This window comes from Ictalurus furcatus, chromosome 29 (assembly GCF_023375685.1).
Source record: "Ictalurus furcatus strain D&B chromosome 29, Billie_1.0, whole genome shotgun sequence".
Taxonomy (NCBI): Eukaryota; Metazoa; Chordata; class Actinopteri; order Siluriformes; family Ictaluridae; genus Ictalurus; species Ictalurus furcatus.
In genome coordinates, this window is record NC_071283.1 from 2448143 (window position 1) to 2467200 (window position 19058).

The window sequence follows — 19058 nt, forward strand, 5'->3', positions numbered from 1 at the left end:
AGTTTCTCTGAAATAACGCTCTTATGATGGATCTGTTATAAGGGAAAAACAAATATTACCCACATGAGAACTTATTAAAGTAGCCGGGGACCATTTTTGAATGTTAATTCTTTTCTAAACAGCATATAGACTTTTTGCATAGTCCCCTGGTGTTACAGGAATCCTATAATGTGCCAGAAACTCATTCGAAGTGAAAAGAAAACCATTTAGATTAAATAACGGATACACCGATATGATGCCGGTCTTATTTTCAGCTCGTTGCCCAGAGCAACAGTCCGCGCTGACACCGTGACCACGTGACTCGTTGCCACGGGCAACGTTCGGGAGCGTCACCGCTGCTCGCGACCCGCTAGGACGTCAGAGAATGGTTCGAATTGGAACAGCGCCGGGGCTGTGACGTGTGATGACGCGAAGGGGCTGTTTATATGAAGGCGGCTGCAGACGGAACGAGCTTCTTACTTCATGCGCTCTTGTTAGAGAACAACAGACGATGGATACGCTTTATTACTTTCTGCCATCAGTGATTAAAAACTGGGTGACAACTCCAGACACTGGGGAACAGGAAGAAGTTTCCTCTGGAGCGACGGAACAGGAAGAAGTTGCATCTGGAGCGACGGAACAGGAAGTTTCCCATGGAGCGACGGAACAGGAAGAAGTTTCCCATGGAGCGACAGAACAGGAAGAAGTTGCATCTGGAGCGACGGAAGATGGAGAAGTTTCCTCTGGAGCAACGGAAGATGGAGAAGTTGCATCTGGAACGACAGAAGATGGAGAAGTTGCATCTGGAGCGACGGAACAGGAAGAAGTTGCATCTGGAGCGACGGAACAGGAAGAAGTTGCATCTGGAGCAACAGAAGATGGAGAAGTTGCATCTGGAACGACGGAAGATGGAGAAGTTGCATCTGGAACGACGGAAGATGGAGAAGTTGCATCTGGAGCAACGGAAGATGGAGAAGTTGCATCTGGAGCAACGGAAGATGGAGAAGTTGCATCTGGAGCAACGGAAGATGGAGAAGTTGCATCTGGAGCGACGGAAGATGGAGAAGTTGCATCTGGAGCGACGGAAAAGGGAGAAGTTGTGACCGGAGCAACGGAAGATGAAGATCAAATGCAGGAAGCGAACCTATTTCAGAAACGAAAAAAACAGGAGGCAGCAGAAGTCCTTGGGAGGCACCTCTTCTACCAGAAGGAATTCAGATGTCCGGAGAATATCCGGCTGATGAGTGAGGATCTGGAATTCGCCGACGCAACAGTGAAAGCGTACGTCTCACACTTTTGGCCTTCGACTTGTCTGGACAAGGATTTCCGACGGTTCCTCAGAGTGTTTTGGCCAGAAGATGAACCTGAGCTTCAGCATCTACTTGTAAAGCACTTTACTCGTCAGTTCCTTACCTGTACTGAACAGTCGAACAGGTTCCAGCCTGCATTAGACTACCTGTGCTGGAGCATGATCATACTGAATGCTGATCTTAACGGCGGTCACAAAGGGAGGAAAATGACTCGTGAAGAATTTATAGCAAACCTGGATAGTGCGACTGACTTTCAGATAGATCTTCCACTCATGAGGGAAATCTATGAATTGATCAAAATGCAGCCACTAACAGCGTTCACGGTGAGAAGTAGATGTCAGGCTACGAAACCGAAGGATTCCGGCTCTAACTCATCATTTGGGACTGAAAAGAACCCTACCACTACTGTCTACAAAAAAGGAAATCTCATCTGCAAAAGAGTTATGGACGAGAATGGGAGACGAACCAACATAGGCCAGAGAGCATGGAAACCATTTACTGCAGTTCTAAAAGGCATGGTCCTGCATCTACAACAAGACACAGACAAGCATGCCATTAGACTGCATCATGCCTTGGCCTACCCCGTATATCACAAAAAGAGGCCTCATGCGCTGAGCCTCAGGACCGCAGACGCCAGACTCTTCTACTTCCAGGCCGAGAGTGAAGTAGAGCAGGCATCGTGGGTCGCCATCATTAACCGCATCGCCGCCCGTTACTCTGCTCCTCCGCTCACTTCAGCTTCATACTACATCAAAACATACTGCCCTCAGCTCCTACCTTCATACCCCACCACTCTGACTCTAGAGCAGCAGCTCGAGTTCCACAAGGACCAGATAAAGAGGGTTCCATTGCAGGAGGTGCAGGAGCTGCAGCGCCACGTGACGTATGTGAGAGCGTTACAGGAGCTCGTTGCAGAAAAGCCTTCAGCGACTCAACGTAAAGGATAATCGCGCACTGCTCTCTTCGACGAAGAGGATAACAACCATGTACATAAACATATGAAATATCATTGCTTACGAAAAGAAATAAAGATCATTCAAATGATACAACGATGGCGCAACGATGATACACTTCTTTGCGTGTCTAATACAGTATAGTTACTATAGGAACGATTTACACGTTACCTGTACGGCGTGTGATCTGCATTAATCTAGGGCTGATAATAAAAAGATTATAAAACAGTACAGCGACACAAGTGTAACAATTACTTTTACACAACAGTTCAACAAACAAGAGATCAATACCGAGTGACCAAATATGTCAATTTAAATATATGTAAAATGTAAATAATGTAAAATTTTGTACAAAATATGTCCAAATTTTCTGTTGATTTTTTGCTCTGGTAGAGGAATCCACGCTCACTTTATAAATATGTCGACTAGCTTGCTAGCTAGCTCACACTGATTTATAATAAATATATAAACGTGGCAATAAGAAATGTGTCATTATGAAACAAATATGGCACTTCCTTTTGCTCAGAAGCTGGAGCGATACGTTACAGTCTACGTTTTTACCAAGCCATGGCTAAAAAGTTTGGGTTGTTGATCAAGTAAAGCTGTTTGTTAGCCACCGAAGTTTTTGATCAGACTTTCGCTGGTGTCACTTCTTGTCAGTTAAGACGACTAAATGGCAGCAGTGAGAGGGCTGGCTCAGATTCACCTGCAGTGAGGAGCGCACTCGGGTAATGAGAGTGGACATGATGCCAACTTGCATTAGTATGTAACCCACCCAACCACACACAAACATACACAAACACACAGGCTAGCTGTCATCGTACTCCGTCTGTCTGCGGTATCTTGTTTGAGGAGCCTCCTAGGGAGATCTGTTAGATATCAGGTGGAAACTTTTTCTCTTTTTCATGTAATAGTCAATTGCTATACCTAAATGAAAGAGGTGAGCGAGTGGCGGCTCAACGATTGAGTTCTATTTATTTACCTTTTTTTTCTAAACAAGGACAGGAAGTTGGGCTATTAATCAAGATGCTTGCTTAACCTGTGAAACCTGAGCACTTCTAGGCTCAGATTCAATCCTGCTCTCACGTTAAATGAAAACATATTCTCAAACAAATGAATAAACAAATGTAAAGTGTAAGTAACCGGGGCTTGATCCCGAGCTCGTATTACCGTCTGTGTTGAGTTTCGCGGCTTCTCCCCATGTCCAAGGGTTTTCCAGGTCTCCCAAAAACATGCTAGTAGAGATGGATTGAAATTGCCCAAATTGGTGTGAATGAGTGTGTGAATGTGTGTGTGTGTGTGTGTGTGTGTGTGTGTGCATGGTGCACCCATCCAGGGTGTATTCCCTCCTTACGCCCTGTGTTCCCGGGATGGACTGTGAATCCAGCACAACCCTGGCAAGGTGAGGGAATGAATGTAACTGATCTGTCTGATCTCACTTAAAGGTCAGCATTTCAGGTGTGAAAATCTCTCTCTCTCTCTCTCTCTCTCTCTCTCTCTCTCTCTCTGTCATTCTGCCTCTTCTTTCTTGTCACAGTACAGTGACTTGGTATTGAGGTAACCATTCAGTTGTCTTTTCACTCTGTGTTTGTCTTCACTCCGGAAAGATTGGACATGACAGAGTCCTTACTAATGAAACACACAAAAAAGGAAGAAGCGAGAGAGAGAGAGAGAGAGAGAGAAGAGTGCATTCTGTTCTGTGAATGAATGGAGGGAATCCCAGGAACCGACTCGGATTACAGTGACACCTACTGTACAGCCTCTGAGGGTTTCTCTCTATCTCTGGGTTTATGATAAGACAATTGGGTCAGCAGACAGACAGCAGGGAGAGACAGACAGCATGGAGAGACAGACAGCAGGGAGAGTGTGTGTTGCCCGTTGTTATTTAACAGCGCTCAGTAAAGAATCGCGAATGCGTCAGAGAGGCTAACTAGGCCACGTTGGTGTCACATAGCCGTGCTCGTGCGTTGTATTGTGTTGATCTCTGTTGGCGTACACGAGTGCTGACTTACCGTGGATGTCCTTGCTGACATCAATGGGACATCTACTGTAAATTTTGGTCAGAGTGAAAGGTTTAGAACGGCTTTTCCAATACATACAGTCGCAAATAAAAGGATTCAACCCCCGTTGCAAACATTGCAGGTTTATCGTCAAAATGTGCCGCTCGCGACGAAGAAATCCAACAGAAGCATCTGAGATAGTTCGACACCACGAACACTTGGGGGGAAGCGTTCGTCGTGTCGGACTATTTCAATTGCTTTTTTTCGCAAGAAGCTGAAAGTCTGTACATTTTGATGATGAACCAGATTTGCGATGTGAGTTGAATCATTTTGATTGCGACTGTATAGAAGTCGGCTGTCTTCATGGAAAAATCCATCTTGAGCAACCCCCATACCAGTGAATTACCCACAATGCTGTTTGATTACCTACTGATAGTAGTGCAATGGGATTTCACCCTTGCTCTTTAACGCCTACCTAAAGAGAGTGATGCAGCGGCCCTTTTGAGTCGCTTTAGTCTGTCAGGACCAACCAGCACATTAGCATCCGGATCGCTAAGCGCACCGCAAATGATTGTTTTGGGGTTGAGTTTTCCTTTAATAATCCCGAGGTAAGATGAGCATGTTACGGTACGCGTTCTAAGATCGCCGATTTGAGCTCACGACCAAAGAATTCTTTTACAACGTATGAGTTTTGTCTGCGGCATCAAAACGTCATAGTTTGGGGACATGTGGACCCAAACCATGCACATGGTGGCTTAGTGGTTAGTACGTTCGCCTCCCACTACCAGGGTTGGGTTCGATTCCCACCGCGGCCCTGTGTGTGTGATTGTGTGATTGTGCCCTGTGAATGATTGGCACCCTGTCCAGTATGTACCCCACCTTGTGCCCCATGTTCCCTGGGATAGGCTCCAGGTTCCCCGTGACCCTTTAGGATAAGCTGTATAGAAGATGGATGGATGATTTTCCCCTTAATTTATACTGAGTACAAGCGCAAATGTGTTGGAATTCCCTTCATGGGTGCTTATTTTTATTTGTGAAAATTTGTTCATTAAGGACGAATGGGCGGTGCATGGGCATGCACGTGAGCACGCGTGCATGCGCGCGCGTGTGGGTGGAGGAAAGAGAGATATTTGGGAGAGAGAGAGAGAGAGAGCGAGCGCGCGCGCGCGAGAGGGAGAGAGGGAGAGAGGTGGAGGACTTGTATCTGCGCGCGCTTCACAGGCTCGCACTCAAAGTTCAGTCGGCTAAGAGCGCGAGCCTGCACTCACACGCGCGCACGATGCCCAGATTTACCGGACCCCTATACGTCGTCTTGTTTATGTGGTCGTCATTTTGTATCAAAGGTAGGTCGTTTTTATATTCTTGAAGCACTCCAGCGTTGTTTTTTCGGAAACGCTTTTGAGAGTTTAAGTAGTATGCGTTGTTCCCATTGTGCCTACTATTTTAAACACACTATATAGTACGTTCACGTGCTGTAGCCATGGTGACCCGCGTGCACTGAAGTTGGGGGGCGTGCTCCGTTTTTCACTTATACGTGTGTTAGCATTTAGCTATCGCGACTTTTATTTTTATTTTCTTCTTCTTCTTCCAAAATATTGATTTTTAAACGATAAATTACTCAATTGAACCTGCAAATGTGAGGTGTTTTGACTGCTAAATAACATCCCCGACAATAGTAAGTTTCAACATTTTTAACTTACATGTTTATTTACTAAAGTACAGCGTTCTGAGGTAATGTTTAAGATTACAATCAGTAGAACAGACCTCATATAACCTCTTTCAGAGACCAGTATTTCACTTTAAAATGTTTATGAACGTATTACATACATATCTCACTTGTTGATTTGAATTCCATGACTGTGTACTAATTTTATTTTTCCAATTATTATCAATGAAGTCATCAGAAGAGGTAGAAACACTAACCCTTAATACTCCTTAATAAGGGATGGAACATAATGGAGGGTGTGCTGGAAAATAATCAACTACGGGATGGTGCGATTATCGCGAAGCCCTGCGATACCACAAGAATTCTCCAAAGACTGCAATTTTTAATGTGTTAATGAAAAAGACATACTTTTTTTTTTTTTTCCTTCCATTTTTTTTACATAGGTATGTATAGTTGCTTTTTAATGTTGTGGAATGTTCTAGAAAGAAGTTAGTTCCTGTTATTGCTTATGCAGCTATAAACAGTTGTCCCGTCTATTTTTTTTCTCTCTTTTGTAGTAAATAAGAGCAAAAAAACAAAATGTAGCTTGTGACGTTACTGAGAAACTACAAAAGCGTAAAGTCCTGAAGACTTTCCCATGGCGGAAAAACGTACTCACGGCTACGAATCGTTGACGCTGGAGACTCCTTCCACAAATTCAGGTCCATAGATATTACAGAAAACGTCGTCGTATCGACGACCGTGGTTTTTTCTTTGTTAAACACCGTGAAGTTCTTGAAACTGATCGCGTTGGAAATTTTGCGGTGGAATACGAGGGCTATTCCTTCCTGCTGTATTCTGTTTATCCCGTACGTAATAAACATCAGCTGTGTGTTCTTCAACGTGCCATTTGCCTTCCAGGACCAGTTGCTCTGAGCTGTGCTTTTAAAATATTCACCGTGTCATTGTTTGCCGGTTCTGCTACGGTGAAAGGGTGTGCTGAAAGCGTGTTAAATCTGCGTACCAGAGCGTGTGTACGTGTGTGTGCTGTTCTCGTGGACTGTGATCGTCGCTACTGAAGGTCTGTGAGTGAAGCTCTATTTATCAGTCCACACATCTACCGGTAAATGGAATGGCTATTCGTGAATACTAACACAGTCAGTACAAGGTCACCCTGTCTGAGCGTGCACAGCCAAAACCCCTGGCGTGGAATCAGTTCGGTGTTAAATGAACCCCCCCCCCTCCCCCCCGGCCCCTTGGCGCTACCTCCCGCTACGCTGAATTAACACCTACAGCGTGGAGTTACCTCCTGCAGTGTTGAATGAACACTTGCAGTCTTGGGTTCAGGAAAGTAAGGAATAAAACTTTCCGGGATGTGGCTGTTGTAGGAAAATAATCAACAACCACGACAAGCATAGTCCCAAAGTGTTTTATTCCTCTTGTACCACAGCAATTCAAATGAATGAATGAATGAATGAATGAATGAATGAATGAATTTGTCGCTATGTTCAATGTTGTCGAAAGTTCATGAATCCGCACGCGCGAGAGCCGACACCGGAGACTCCTTCCAAGAACAAACGTCCCCTCGCAGAACGCTCCGACGTTACGACGCTTACGAGCTGTTACTATAGAAACGATAGCGTCTCGCTGTGCGTTCAAGTCCGACTGGGAAGTCCGTATTTACGAGTTGGGAAGCTGTAATTACGACGTCTGGTGCGTTCGAGTCGCTTTTTGTTCGGACCAAGATGGAGGTGCGCCTTCGGTTAATTAACTACCAAAAAAAAAAAGACCGTGAGGTTTGTTTTTTTTTTTTAAACGCTGCTTCTAGAGTTTTTGAATCAATTTATGAAGATATTTAAGTTATTTTACTGTCCTTTTTTCCTTCTTTGAATAATAATACTCTTTAAAAAGTCGGAACATGCCGACTTGGGCGATTTCCTAACGCTACTGTAATATGACTGTTCTCGGAGCTTATTATTAAAGGGCAGCAGCACTATATGCTGTAATGGCTTCCCCGCTGTAACACCTGACTCAGCCCATTAGTTATCAATCCAGTTCTGGTGCGTTAGAACAAGGACGAACATGGACGTGCTGTGTAACTGCTCAGTGGGATATGGGTTCCGGAGCTAGGACAGCTGCGATCAAAAAATAACTTCAAACAGGCAATCTGGGCTAAATAAATGATTTCGAATACTCCCGATAATCACATTTCCCAACCTGTACATGTAAAACTAATCCAGTCTGAATAGGGCTTAAGCCTAGATTTAACCTGGTTTCTTTACGAGGATCTCTGTGAAGCAAAAACACCACAGTCAACCTAATTTCACACGTAAATCAGTCCGTGTTAAGTGGTTAAAACCTACGTCTTGGTGAGGAAGAAAAACACACAAGTGGTGATGTACGAGTCCCGGCCCGATTCGGAAGAATCAAGGGTTTCCCCCTGCTGATTCTCGGTTCCTCTTAAGGTTTCATCCTCCTCTGCGTTATCCGAGGGAGGTTTTTTTTTCTCTTTCCTCGTCACTGTCACTTCTCACTAGGGGTTAAGGCACTGATGTATGCAAAGCAGCTTTGAGACAATCTGTGATATTCTGTAGGTATGTAGATTCACAAACATCCAAAGCTGAAGAAGCCTCACAAAGCAAGACGCCGTATTACTAAGCCGTACTTTTTCTAGAATTTCCTTAGTGCCTTCCTGCCGAGCCTTAACGCTTCCAAGGACAGTTTAAAGACATCACGCGAGTCAATCTGCGGTTCAACCCCGGGGTGAGGGGGCGTCTACTTTGACGTTCAGTGCACCCGTGACAAGCAGATTAGATATTTAACAGCTCGATAAAGAAAAAAACATTTAACTCCTTATTGATTTTGCAAAAGAAGTGTTTTTATTCGATGTGTATCTATGTTAAACACGCACCTTGATGTTGTAGCTAACGCTTGATAATCGTTATGATTCCTGTCTCCTGTTGCACTACACACATCTGGTTGACGATATATCCACCCCCCCCCCCCCACCATTATCTCCTAATTTGTTCATCTCCCAATTCTGAGCTCTCCCCATCGTACGTATCAGCCGTAGAGGTTGAAGGCTACGCTGCATCGCAGGAGGAAGGTGCTGTCTGCCCTTTTCCACATACACGAGCTACAGATTACTGTGATTATGCTCAAATAGCTACACGGATCGGTTTGGTAATGCGCTCGGGGTACTGATCCGGGATAACCTTTTTGCCCACGTGACCGCACGAGAGACTGATCCTAGATCAGCACTTTGAGTTTAAATGATTCCAGGACACCAGACAGTCACGCATTTTAATTAGTTTTATGCGAATTCATGCCGTTGTGTGGTTTTTAATGTTCTGGAAAGGTCACGTGCGTGTAATATGCATATATGTATTCTTAGTCTAATTTTCTTGATTATGCCAAAGAATTAGCCTGAAACTGCAGGAGGTGTACGTGTGTGGTTTTTTTTTAGCATTCCGGTTGCGTTCGTCTCACACGAAAGCGTTTAAATGAGGAAGGCACAGTGCCAGCTCGCACGTTTATCCTGCTACGTTGACGGTAAGCTCATTAGACCGTATTTAAAGCTTGATGCGGACCAGAACTTTTGGAACTTTTCAATCCTCAAGTTAAAATGCCACACAAGCCCGAATGACCCAAACGTACCCTATGAAGAAACCTGATTTATCCTGAAATGGTCCGCTATCTAGCGTGAACAGAGGCTCTTCATTCGGTCTCACTATCTTTCTGTTTGACTTTTAGAAATGGCCTAAAACAAGGCAGCAGTTTTACACGTTCCAGCCCATGAAGGCTCTGAAAATAGATCCAATTCTCCTGAGGGTGCACAGATACACACACACACACACACACACATCCACATGCACACAATCCTTGGTGTTTTAAAAAAAAAAAAAAAAAATCTTTTTATTGTGAGCTATAAACTGCAGAACAACAGGAGTCACTATTTATTTTCAATTTGAAACGCTCTCGGGACAACAGAGGCAAAGAGTCTGTTTTATCTCTGGCTGTCAGATCCGAGCCAGACCTCAGAGCTTTGTTTTGGGTTTTTTTTCTCGTTTTTTCCGCCCCATTCGGTATTTGGATCATCCTGGCTAGTGCTTGTAGATCAGTGGAAAGATATGGTACAATGTTGGGCCGAACGATTTGCAAATTTTAAGTAAAAAAAAAACCTGTCAGTTTATCCTTAAAGTAGTTCCACTACTAATTTTAAACACGTTTGTGCCTCATTATTTCCCCTTGGTTGAATCTTTATTGGGATATTAAGAAAAGTACGTTAGATGAGGCCTGAGTAATCGAGTTAACGTAGCTTTAAAGTGTTTATGTAATAACTTTTTTTTTTTTTTTTTTTTTTTTTAATACTGTGTATACAGTCCCCTATCCGAAACTATTGGAACGACAAGGCCAATTCATTTGTTTGTGCTATACCCCTGGGTTTGAGATCAAAAGATGGTTATGAGACGAGAGTTTCAGCTTTTATTTCAGTGTTTCGGTCATCAGCTGTTGTTTTCCTCGGCCGACCCATTCGGTGTCTGTTGCTGAGTACACCAGTGGTTTCTTTCTTTTCCCAGATATAATTGTTGTATTGGCTATACCCAAATGTTTGTGCAATGCCTCTGATGGATTTTCCCTCTTTTCTCAGCTTCAAAATGGCTCGCTTTTCTCCCGTAGACAGCTCTCTGATCTTCGTGTCGGTTAATCCCTTTTTAAAAACAAATGCAGTCTTCACAGTTGAAACCGGAGTTTAAAACCGAGAGTAGATGTTATTGCTTAACCAATCGGTCTAACAGGACACACCTGGGTAACAAGAAACACCCGCCAGTCACGTGTTCCAATAGTTTTGCTCACCTAAAAATTGGGTGGTCTGATACAAAATGTGCTCGTATCGTTTAAGACGTAAACACCAGGAAACAGAAGCTGAAATTCTAAACCCTCTTCTCATTTTCATCTTTTGATCTCAAACCCAAATGTCGACAGCAAAAACAAATGCATCGTCCTTACCGTTCCAATAGTTTCGGAGGGGACCGTACATGTCGGAGAAACTGGAACCAGGGCTGTTTTCTGAAACTTTGGTGGCCTAAAGCAAGATCCCAGACATTATATCAAACGTCAAGCGTTTCCATTCCTTCGACTCTGACGTGAAGCGCGAGTCAGGTGTGAACTAAAGCGATGACGATGCTTTCACTTCCAAAGTGCACTTGTAACTGAAATATTATTGAAGGGACTTACTGATGCCCTTGAAATTCTTTGTGCTGTCATTAAAATGTTCGGAGCGAGCAGTGAAATGACGACGCCAAAGCCAAGAGAGTAAAACTGTCCATAACTCTCTCTCTCTCTCTCTCCCCTTTTGGCAGCATCACCAGCCAATCGTAGGCGTGTATCGGGTCGCGTATGCCGAGGAGGACGGATCGCGCTTTGTGTTACGCCGTCCCGTGACGCAGCAGTTCGACAAGACGCAGTTGGTTGGCTTCACGTGTCTCGGAGGAAGCGAGTCGGTAGCTGTAGTGTGATGGATGAGAACTGACTGGTGGGTGGGAACTGGCTGAGAGACCAGTGATGAATGAAACCAGTAACGGTTCTCGCTGCTTAGCTCTTCTGTTCGTTAATAAATATTATTTACAGCAGAACAAGACTGACGTTGGCTCGTGTTTCAAAATGGCCGTTTAATATTAAACACTTCAGAAAGGGATATTTCAGTTCTCACTTGGCGGGAAGTAGGGCAGAGTTATGATCCCTCCAGCTTAATCTCCTTTCGCGTCGAAGTTATGTGGAAGCTGCTTGGAAAAGTCGACTCTTTGACCCGAGTCATCTTATCTAAAATTTATTTTAGTGAGCACTGACTTTCCTTCAGTTCGGCTTTTCACTCCAGCCAACCCGATGCAATCGAGAGGTTGCGTTTCCTTTCTTTTCGCTGCTTTTAAGCCGGGATTGAGGCTTGATGTGCTAGCCATTGAGTGAGCGATAAGCTGGACTCGACTACAATCGTACATAAAGAGCGCTGACCCATTTATCGCACAGGGATTTCTCTCTCTCTCTCTCTCTCTCTCTCTCTCATAACGCTAAATACCTATTGTGCCTCAAAGCCGGATGATTTAACGTCCACATAAAAGGATATCTCGTCTCCAATCAGACTCCCATATAAAATGATTTGTGCCTCATCCTCCCCGGACAGAGGGAAAGCAGGAAAAAAAAATAACCCTGTCGTTTATTTCTCATCATAAGTCGTGCGCCAAGATTAGGGTTGATTTACGGCTTCGCAGCGTTCAGCGCCGAAAGTGGAAATAAGACCCCATAAAAGGAGGCCGGGAGTGTGAGGGTTTGCCGAGTGTTTCTCTTTTCGCGCACATCCTTTCCTTCAGAAGATGATATCAAGACGCAGGAGAGATGAAGACCTGCGTGCCGTCCCAGTGCGTATCTCTCGTTCCTCTCCAACACTTCCTTAATTTTTTTTCTTCAGTAGGCTTCTCGCACGTTCGCTACCTTTTAAAAGCCTCACGCGCTCTCGCTCCGACATCGGCGTTTCCTCGTCTCCTCCCTCCCTCCCTCCCTCCGTCTTTCAGTCCTTTCATCGGTTCTCCATCTCTCAACACTTAAATAGTTTGCAGAAAAAGAGAACGGAGAACCTGTCTCTAGAATACAGGCCTTATTCTGGCGGGGGGGTGGGGAGACGAGACGAGAGCTGGCAAGGAAAGAAGCGCGAGGCGTGAATAAGTGTTGAAATCCGAACAATGGCGCAGCGTTTGTTCGCCTGAGCCTGAAAGAGGTTTAACCTGGCCGCTGTATGGGACTGGCGGAAGAGCGGAGGAAAGTGAGATGCACTTTTTCGACCTGAAAGAAAGAGGATACAAAAGTAAAAAAGGAGACCTAGATATATACAGTATGAGGTGTAAGAGGTGTAGCAGTAATAGAATACAGCTCAGTAAGTAAGGCCCTCTTGCTTCATCAGTCCTTTTTGAAGTTTATAATGACCCACGTGACGGACGTGTCCTATTTTCCTACACTTATTATCTTGTCTGGAGTATAGAAAACACAGTCGAGAAGAATTTGTGGAAGAACAAGCAGGGGAGGCGATTTAAATCCACAAACAATTCATCATCATCGTCGTCAGTTCCAACCCCGCCGCCTTTCTCAGCTCCAGCTCCGGTTATCCCAGCAGCCGTAAACATTCACTGTCCAAACACGTTCCTTTAATCATCTTATTACAGCCTCTCTAGAGAAATAAAAGATTTCACTCCATGTTTTATTCACCACACACATTACCGAATGGCTTTCATCTTGGCCAAAAAAAACAAAACAACCACCCCAAACTGAAATGCATCCCCATTCCCTTGCGAGATATTTAATCGCTTATTAAACATTTTACTGATGGAACGTTCTAGTCAGCATATTGAGTCTTATCTAACTCGCACGCGTTGGCTTTTCCCAAAATGGAGCTTGCAGTAAGACGTCGGAAATATTGGCGAAAGCAATCGTTTAATGATCGGCGTACGCAACGTACCAGTGTGGGAAAATGTACGCGGCTAGATGCTTTTGATGCATGAAATTAGGGTTGAATTGTGTAATAACTGTGAAACCTAATAATATCACAGGTTTCAGCATACCGGCGGCTGCGCAGGTAAGAAATGATTTATTTATTAAAATGGACTTCTCACAGTTTATCAAAACGGTGTAGAAATAAAATTTTTATTTTCTCTAATTTTGTGGCGTAACTGGTATCGCGTATAATTAATGGCATAACTCCTTTTAGTTTCGTCGTAATTTTCTTATATTTTCACTCGCACCCTTTGTTGATGTGTCGATCATCATTTTCTTTGCACCAAACATACCTTTTGGGATTATGGAATTATTATACGTTTTGGAATTGTTCTCATCGGACCATAACACATTTTGCCATGCGGCTTGGGGTGATTTAGTTGAGCCTGGATGTTTTTTTTTTGTGAGAAAGGGCTTCAATCTGGCCAGCCTACCCCAAAGCCCAGACGTGTGAGGAACACGAGAGATTGTTGTCGCATGCAGAGAGTAATCGGTACTCGTCAGATATTCCTGAAGCTCCTTTAATGTTGCCGTAGGGCTCTTGGCAGCCTCCCAGGTACGTTTTTGTCTGGTCCTGTTGTAAATTTTGGAGGGCTGTCCTGTTCATGGTGATGTTACTGTGACGCGCCGTTTTCTCCGCTTGTTGATGGCGGCCATGGTGTTCCATGGTACATCTGATGTTTTGGAAATTCTGGAATTTTGGAAGTTTGTCTCCCCAGGGACAAGGTCACATAAAGGTCAAACGTCTGAAATAGTTTTTTTTTTAATTTGGACGAGCGTGTGAACTTAAGCTCGTGATCTGGTACTACGGTCAAATCTGCTGTGTTAGAAAATTTATCAGTACAAATTATTATCTAAAAAAAAAAAAAAAAAGATCTTAAACAAGTTTTTGTTTGACTTTCCACTGCTGTTTTATTTCTCACTTTCTTGTTTTCTCTCTTTTTTTTTTAAGAAAAAATAAATAATTCCGAGCTTATAAAATACCATTTTTCTCATTAGCGTGGTTCACTTCAAGGTCCTTTAAGATGAGGTCTCTCTTTTCTTTTTCCCCTTTCTGTCTCTTAATTAACTGAACATATAAAATATCGTGTTCCTAATTAATTAGTGCGGTAAAGTGTTATTAAAGATAACGTCTCGCTCTTAAAAAATGTCCAACATTTGAAAATCTCATTTTCTTAATGAGCATAATTAAACGAGGGGATTATAAGGATCTAGAAGCTCATCCTTCTTCGATCTATTTTAAACTTTTTGGAATAGTCTTCCAAAAGCCTTTTTTAAAACGAATAATTCAATGAACCCTTTTAACAGTGTGGACCCAAAGATTAGGCCAGACTCTGTCAAGTTTAAACCGGTTCTGGTCATCTGTTATTTGTAAATGTGTTTTAGTTTTTGTTTTGTTTTGTTTTGGGGGCGGGGTTCAGTGTTATATTTGCTCTTTTATCTGATGTTATGATGATATTTGTCTTTAGAAGACACACGTAATGAAGTCTAGTTATCCAATTTGTCTCTCCTGTGTTCTTCATTTTAGGCTTCATTTTAAATCCAAACCTAACACCCCCCCCCCCCATACAATCAAAACACGTTCTCGACCTCGTGCTCAAAATACCGATACCCGACGACGTCCCCGCTGAACCGTCATCCGTCATGTTTGTTTTGTTTACTCGAAATTCTCTTCTGAACGTCACGATCGTTGGTCAGACGCGGCGTTTTACTCTTGAGTCGGGGAGGGGCTCGTGATGATTAAGAAAAAAAAATGGATCTGGTTCTCTCACATTTTCAATATAAATCTTGTAGCATCATTGAGGAGAAAATATGAGCATTTTAAGGGGATGAAAACAAATAGTGACGTCCACTAAGTGTCTCTCTCTTTCCTTCGTGGACATCTTTTTCTTCCTTGGAACGGTTCACTAATGGGACTTTAAAAATATAATAGCTCTTCTCCTTTTTTTCTTTTTTAATACTAAAACCCTTTCAACCGTTCATGACTGGTTTAGTGAAGGGATCTTAAAGATAATGCTTCTCTCTCTCTATCGCGCTCTCTCTCTCTCTCTCTCTCTCTCTCTCTCTCTCTCTCTCTCTCTCTCTCTCTCTCTCTCTCTCTCTCTCTGTGTGTGTAGACACTATACAGGGCGAGCACCAGAGGAGGTTGTATAAGGAGCTGTTGGAAAGCTACAACCGGCTGGAGAGACCCGTGGCCAATGACTCCGCACCTCTGGTCGTGGAACTTGGACTCACACTGCTCCAGATTATAGATGTGGTGAGTAAAGGTTTGTAGAAAACATTCCCAGGATTGTAATAATCAAGAGATAATTGATGTTGCAAAAAAAAAAAAAAAAAAAAAAGAAGAAAAAGCTCAACTTGAAATAAAAATGACCTGCGAGTGCTGTTCGGGATTAAGAGTAGGCTTCATTTGCTTACGCACCTCGTGTCTGGCCACACCAGCTTCTCCGAGTCCGTGCGACAGAATGAAACCTACATTTCTGTATCAGAATGCAGTGCAGGTTATCACTCCCTACTGCATCTGAGCATATAAAATTCAATCACGCTCTGTGAGGGAGCATCTTTCGCGCACTCATTCTCCATCCAGAATCCACAAGGGTAGCGGTGTCTTATTCCATCTCTCACTCTAACACTCAGAGACTCGCTGTCTATTCTCTCACGTTGACAGTTTTTTTTTTTTTTTTTTTTTTTTTTATTGGTTAGTGTAGTTAGATTACTTTTTGACACGTTTTTAAAAACAAAACAAGGCGTCTTGTATGATCAAAAATGCATTTCTTCTAAAATCCCATTTCTAGGTCTAGGTCTGGGCAAAGACTGATCAACTATTGGTCAATCAGATCAGGCAGCAAATATAATTACATCGATTGAAATCCAGGACAAGACAAAGTGTAACTCCCTCTTGAAATACGCCCATAATCTTTTCTCATTAGTTACGGTGACGGCGAGGGCAGGAACTTGCAGTCTACCGAAACTGGAGTAACAGCCCATTATGTTTTTGGCAGAAACTGCACCTCTAGCTCGCTAATTATGCCTCTGAAAATGTGAAACACAAGCAAATGGGTAAAATAATTGATAGCAAATTATGCCGTGCAACTACAGCTTGCATTCAAACACAAAACGACAAGCGACAACAAAGACGCTAACCAGACTCGAATAACATTTTACGAGGGTTGGGTGTATACACGGTGCAAGCAGTGTTGAAACAGCGAGACGTCTAATAGTCACCGTGTTCTACAGAGACTTGCTTTATTAAGTTTTGTCCAGGACACAAGCACTGGACTTTTGTTTGCGAAATCTACAACACTCTCTGGAAATTTGAATACTTGCTCACATTTTGTACTCGACGTAATATACCACGATAATCCCGAGCCATTGGTATAAGCCATATACATGCGTGTTGTTCAATTTCCTATCAAAGAGATTCCACTGGAAAACCACACATATACAGTATTATCTCTTAAAGGGGAGAAAATAATGACGTCTTTACTGGCCATTGTATTTCTATGTAGGCATATTCTCATGCCCATTGTCACACATAAAAAGAAGTATGGAGTCTTAACTCAGGGTCGACCTCCGGAGCTCTGGCGCAAGTCGGACTTGGGGGGCCTCGAGCTAGGGTCGTCAGACTTGTCCAGACCTGGTCAGAAAAGGTCACAAGAAGTACCATGTTCGCGTCCAGTAGTGCCTCTCCAGCTAAAAATGGGCCGTTTGTGTGAATCTTGTCCAGTCCTGGTCAAAAAACATCTTAAACAAGCTTAAAGGTTAAGTAACTTGCTCAAGGGTACTGGTACCACTCCAGCTACCAGTGGGCCTATTACTGTTAACCTTACTGTGAATGTTACAATTATCTTAAGGGTTAAGTACCTCCCTCAGGGGCACTGGTACCCCACCAGCTATAAGCAATAAGCCCATTTTATGTAACGCGGTCCTGGTCAGAAAATATCAAAGGAAACTTGGGGGATAAGTACCACAAGTACCCATCCAGCTACCAATAGACCCATTTCTGTGAACCATATCCAGTCCTGCTTACAAAACACAACAAATATCGACCTTGCGCAAGGGCTCTGGTACCCCTCTGGCTACCAGTTCGCCCATTTCTTGGAACCTTGTCCAGTCCGGGGATGACACCAAAAAAAAAAAAGTGTAAAGTGTAGGTGTATTTGCCATGGCTCCCAAAGAATTCTTCTCTGACTAGAACTCTACGGCTACAGCGAGAGTGCAGAATCCTAACTGGTATCCGTCGAAGCGACCACCATTTGAAGCTGTTAGACCACCGAGGATAACGTTTTCTAAGCGAAACTATACTGCACATGCAGCTTTGCTTTTCTGGCAGTGTTTACTATATGAATATGGGATAGAACATGTGCCTGGTGCGGTTCGAGATCTGACTCGTCCTTCAGTTCATCTTCAGTGCTATAAATGCAGAACTACAGCCCGGTTTTCTTGGTAAAGGGAAAAGGACCTCATCTTTCTATCTGACCGTTAAGGGTATTCTGAATCAACATCAATCCAAACATCTGCCAGTTGTTGTTGTGTTTTTTTTTTGTTTTTTTTTGCATAAAATCAGTTCCAGCGAACAAAATGGTCCCATAAAACTGTCCTGTTTAATGGCACTCAAGATGGTGAGGGACTCTCCATTAATATGTAAGAGGTTTCTTGTCCAATTGAATTTGGAGCTAAGGAGTAGTTTTGCCCTTGGTAAAGTTTCTAGACATTATTACATTCACCGATCTGATAACATCAACACTTCCAGGAACTTTTTTTCCTTGTTTTGTGAGCAAGCCATATACATTTTGTTCAGTGCGACACCCCCGATTTTTATTTCACTTATTTCACAAATCCTAGCTTTTCACTGAAAAACAACTGAGCCAATTGATGTGACTTAAAATAGCAAATTGCCTACTGACATACTGAGTTTAAAATAAATAAAATAAAAATTCCAGCGCACTAATTAATTAATTGCAGCCGGGGGGGGGGGAAAAGTTTTGTTCACTTTTTATTTATTTATTTGTTTATTTATTTATTTGTTACACAATTCTTGGAAAAAAATGTTCAGCTATTGATGAACACATTTAAAAAATAAAAAAAAAAACACCATCTGTGATCCACATGGAACCATAAGGCAGATGTTTCAAAACGATGTAAGCCACAGGAGTTGATTATTTATATAAGTTTTAATGATACTTTTTAACACTAATGAAACAAACTCGCAAAAAGTTCACTTGAGTTAAACGGTAGCTACCATTAAGGGGTCGTGATACAGGGGAAGAACAAATCCCCATACACGAAGACATCACTGCCTCATTTAATACAGAGAAAAATGAAGCGGAACTCCATGAACTACAGAGTCAAAATGGAGTTAGTGTTGTTCTACAATGTTAAAGTTTGTTGCAAGAAACATGTTTATGTTGTAATACAAGTTCTGGTCTTCAGTCTGTCCTTTTGTGAGAGCTCTGTTTAGCAGCTCATTCGACGGGATTATACTAGTTTGTTCCATCACGGTCCCAACCGCAGCGGCTTAAGCACGGCTCCAGATGGCGCGGTGCCCATTGGATACGGCTGGCAGGCTGTGAAATCGAACGCATGACTAGCACTCAAATAGGAGCGTGCCGGGTTGTCGGCTGCCGCA

The 19058-nt window shown here is 43.1% G+C and overlaps 1 protein-coding gene across 1 annotated transcript in view; it reads left to right on the plus strand.

The window, feature by feature from the left end:
* Nucleotides 1-15452: 15452 nt before the first annotated feature.
* chrna8 (cholinergic receptor, nicotinic, alpha 8) overlaps nucleotides 15453-19058 on the plus strand; it is a gene marked incomplete at its 5' end in the record, with an annotated part of 29247 nt that continues 25641 nt past the window's right edge. The window contains one exon of the mRNA XM_053618773.1: nucleotides 15453-15686. Coding sequence (XP_053474748.1) covers nucleotides 15453-15686 — 234 coding nt within the window. The remainder of the gene's footprint in view (nucleotides 15687-19058) is intronic.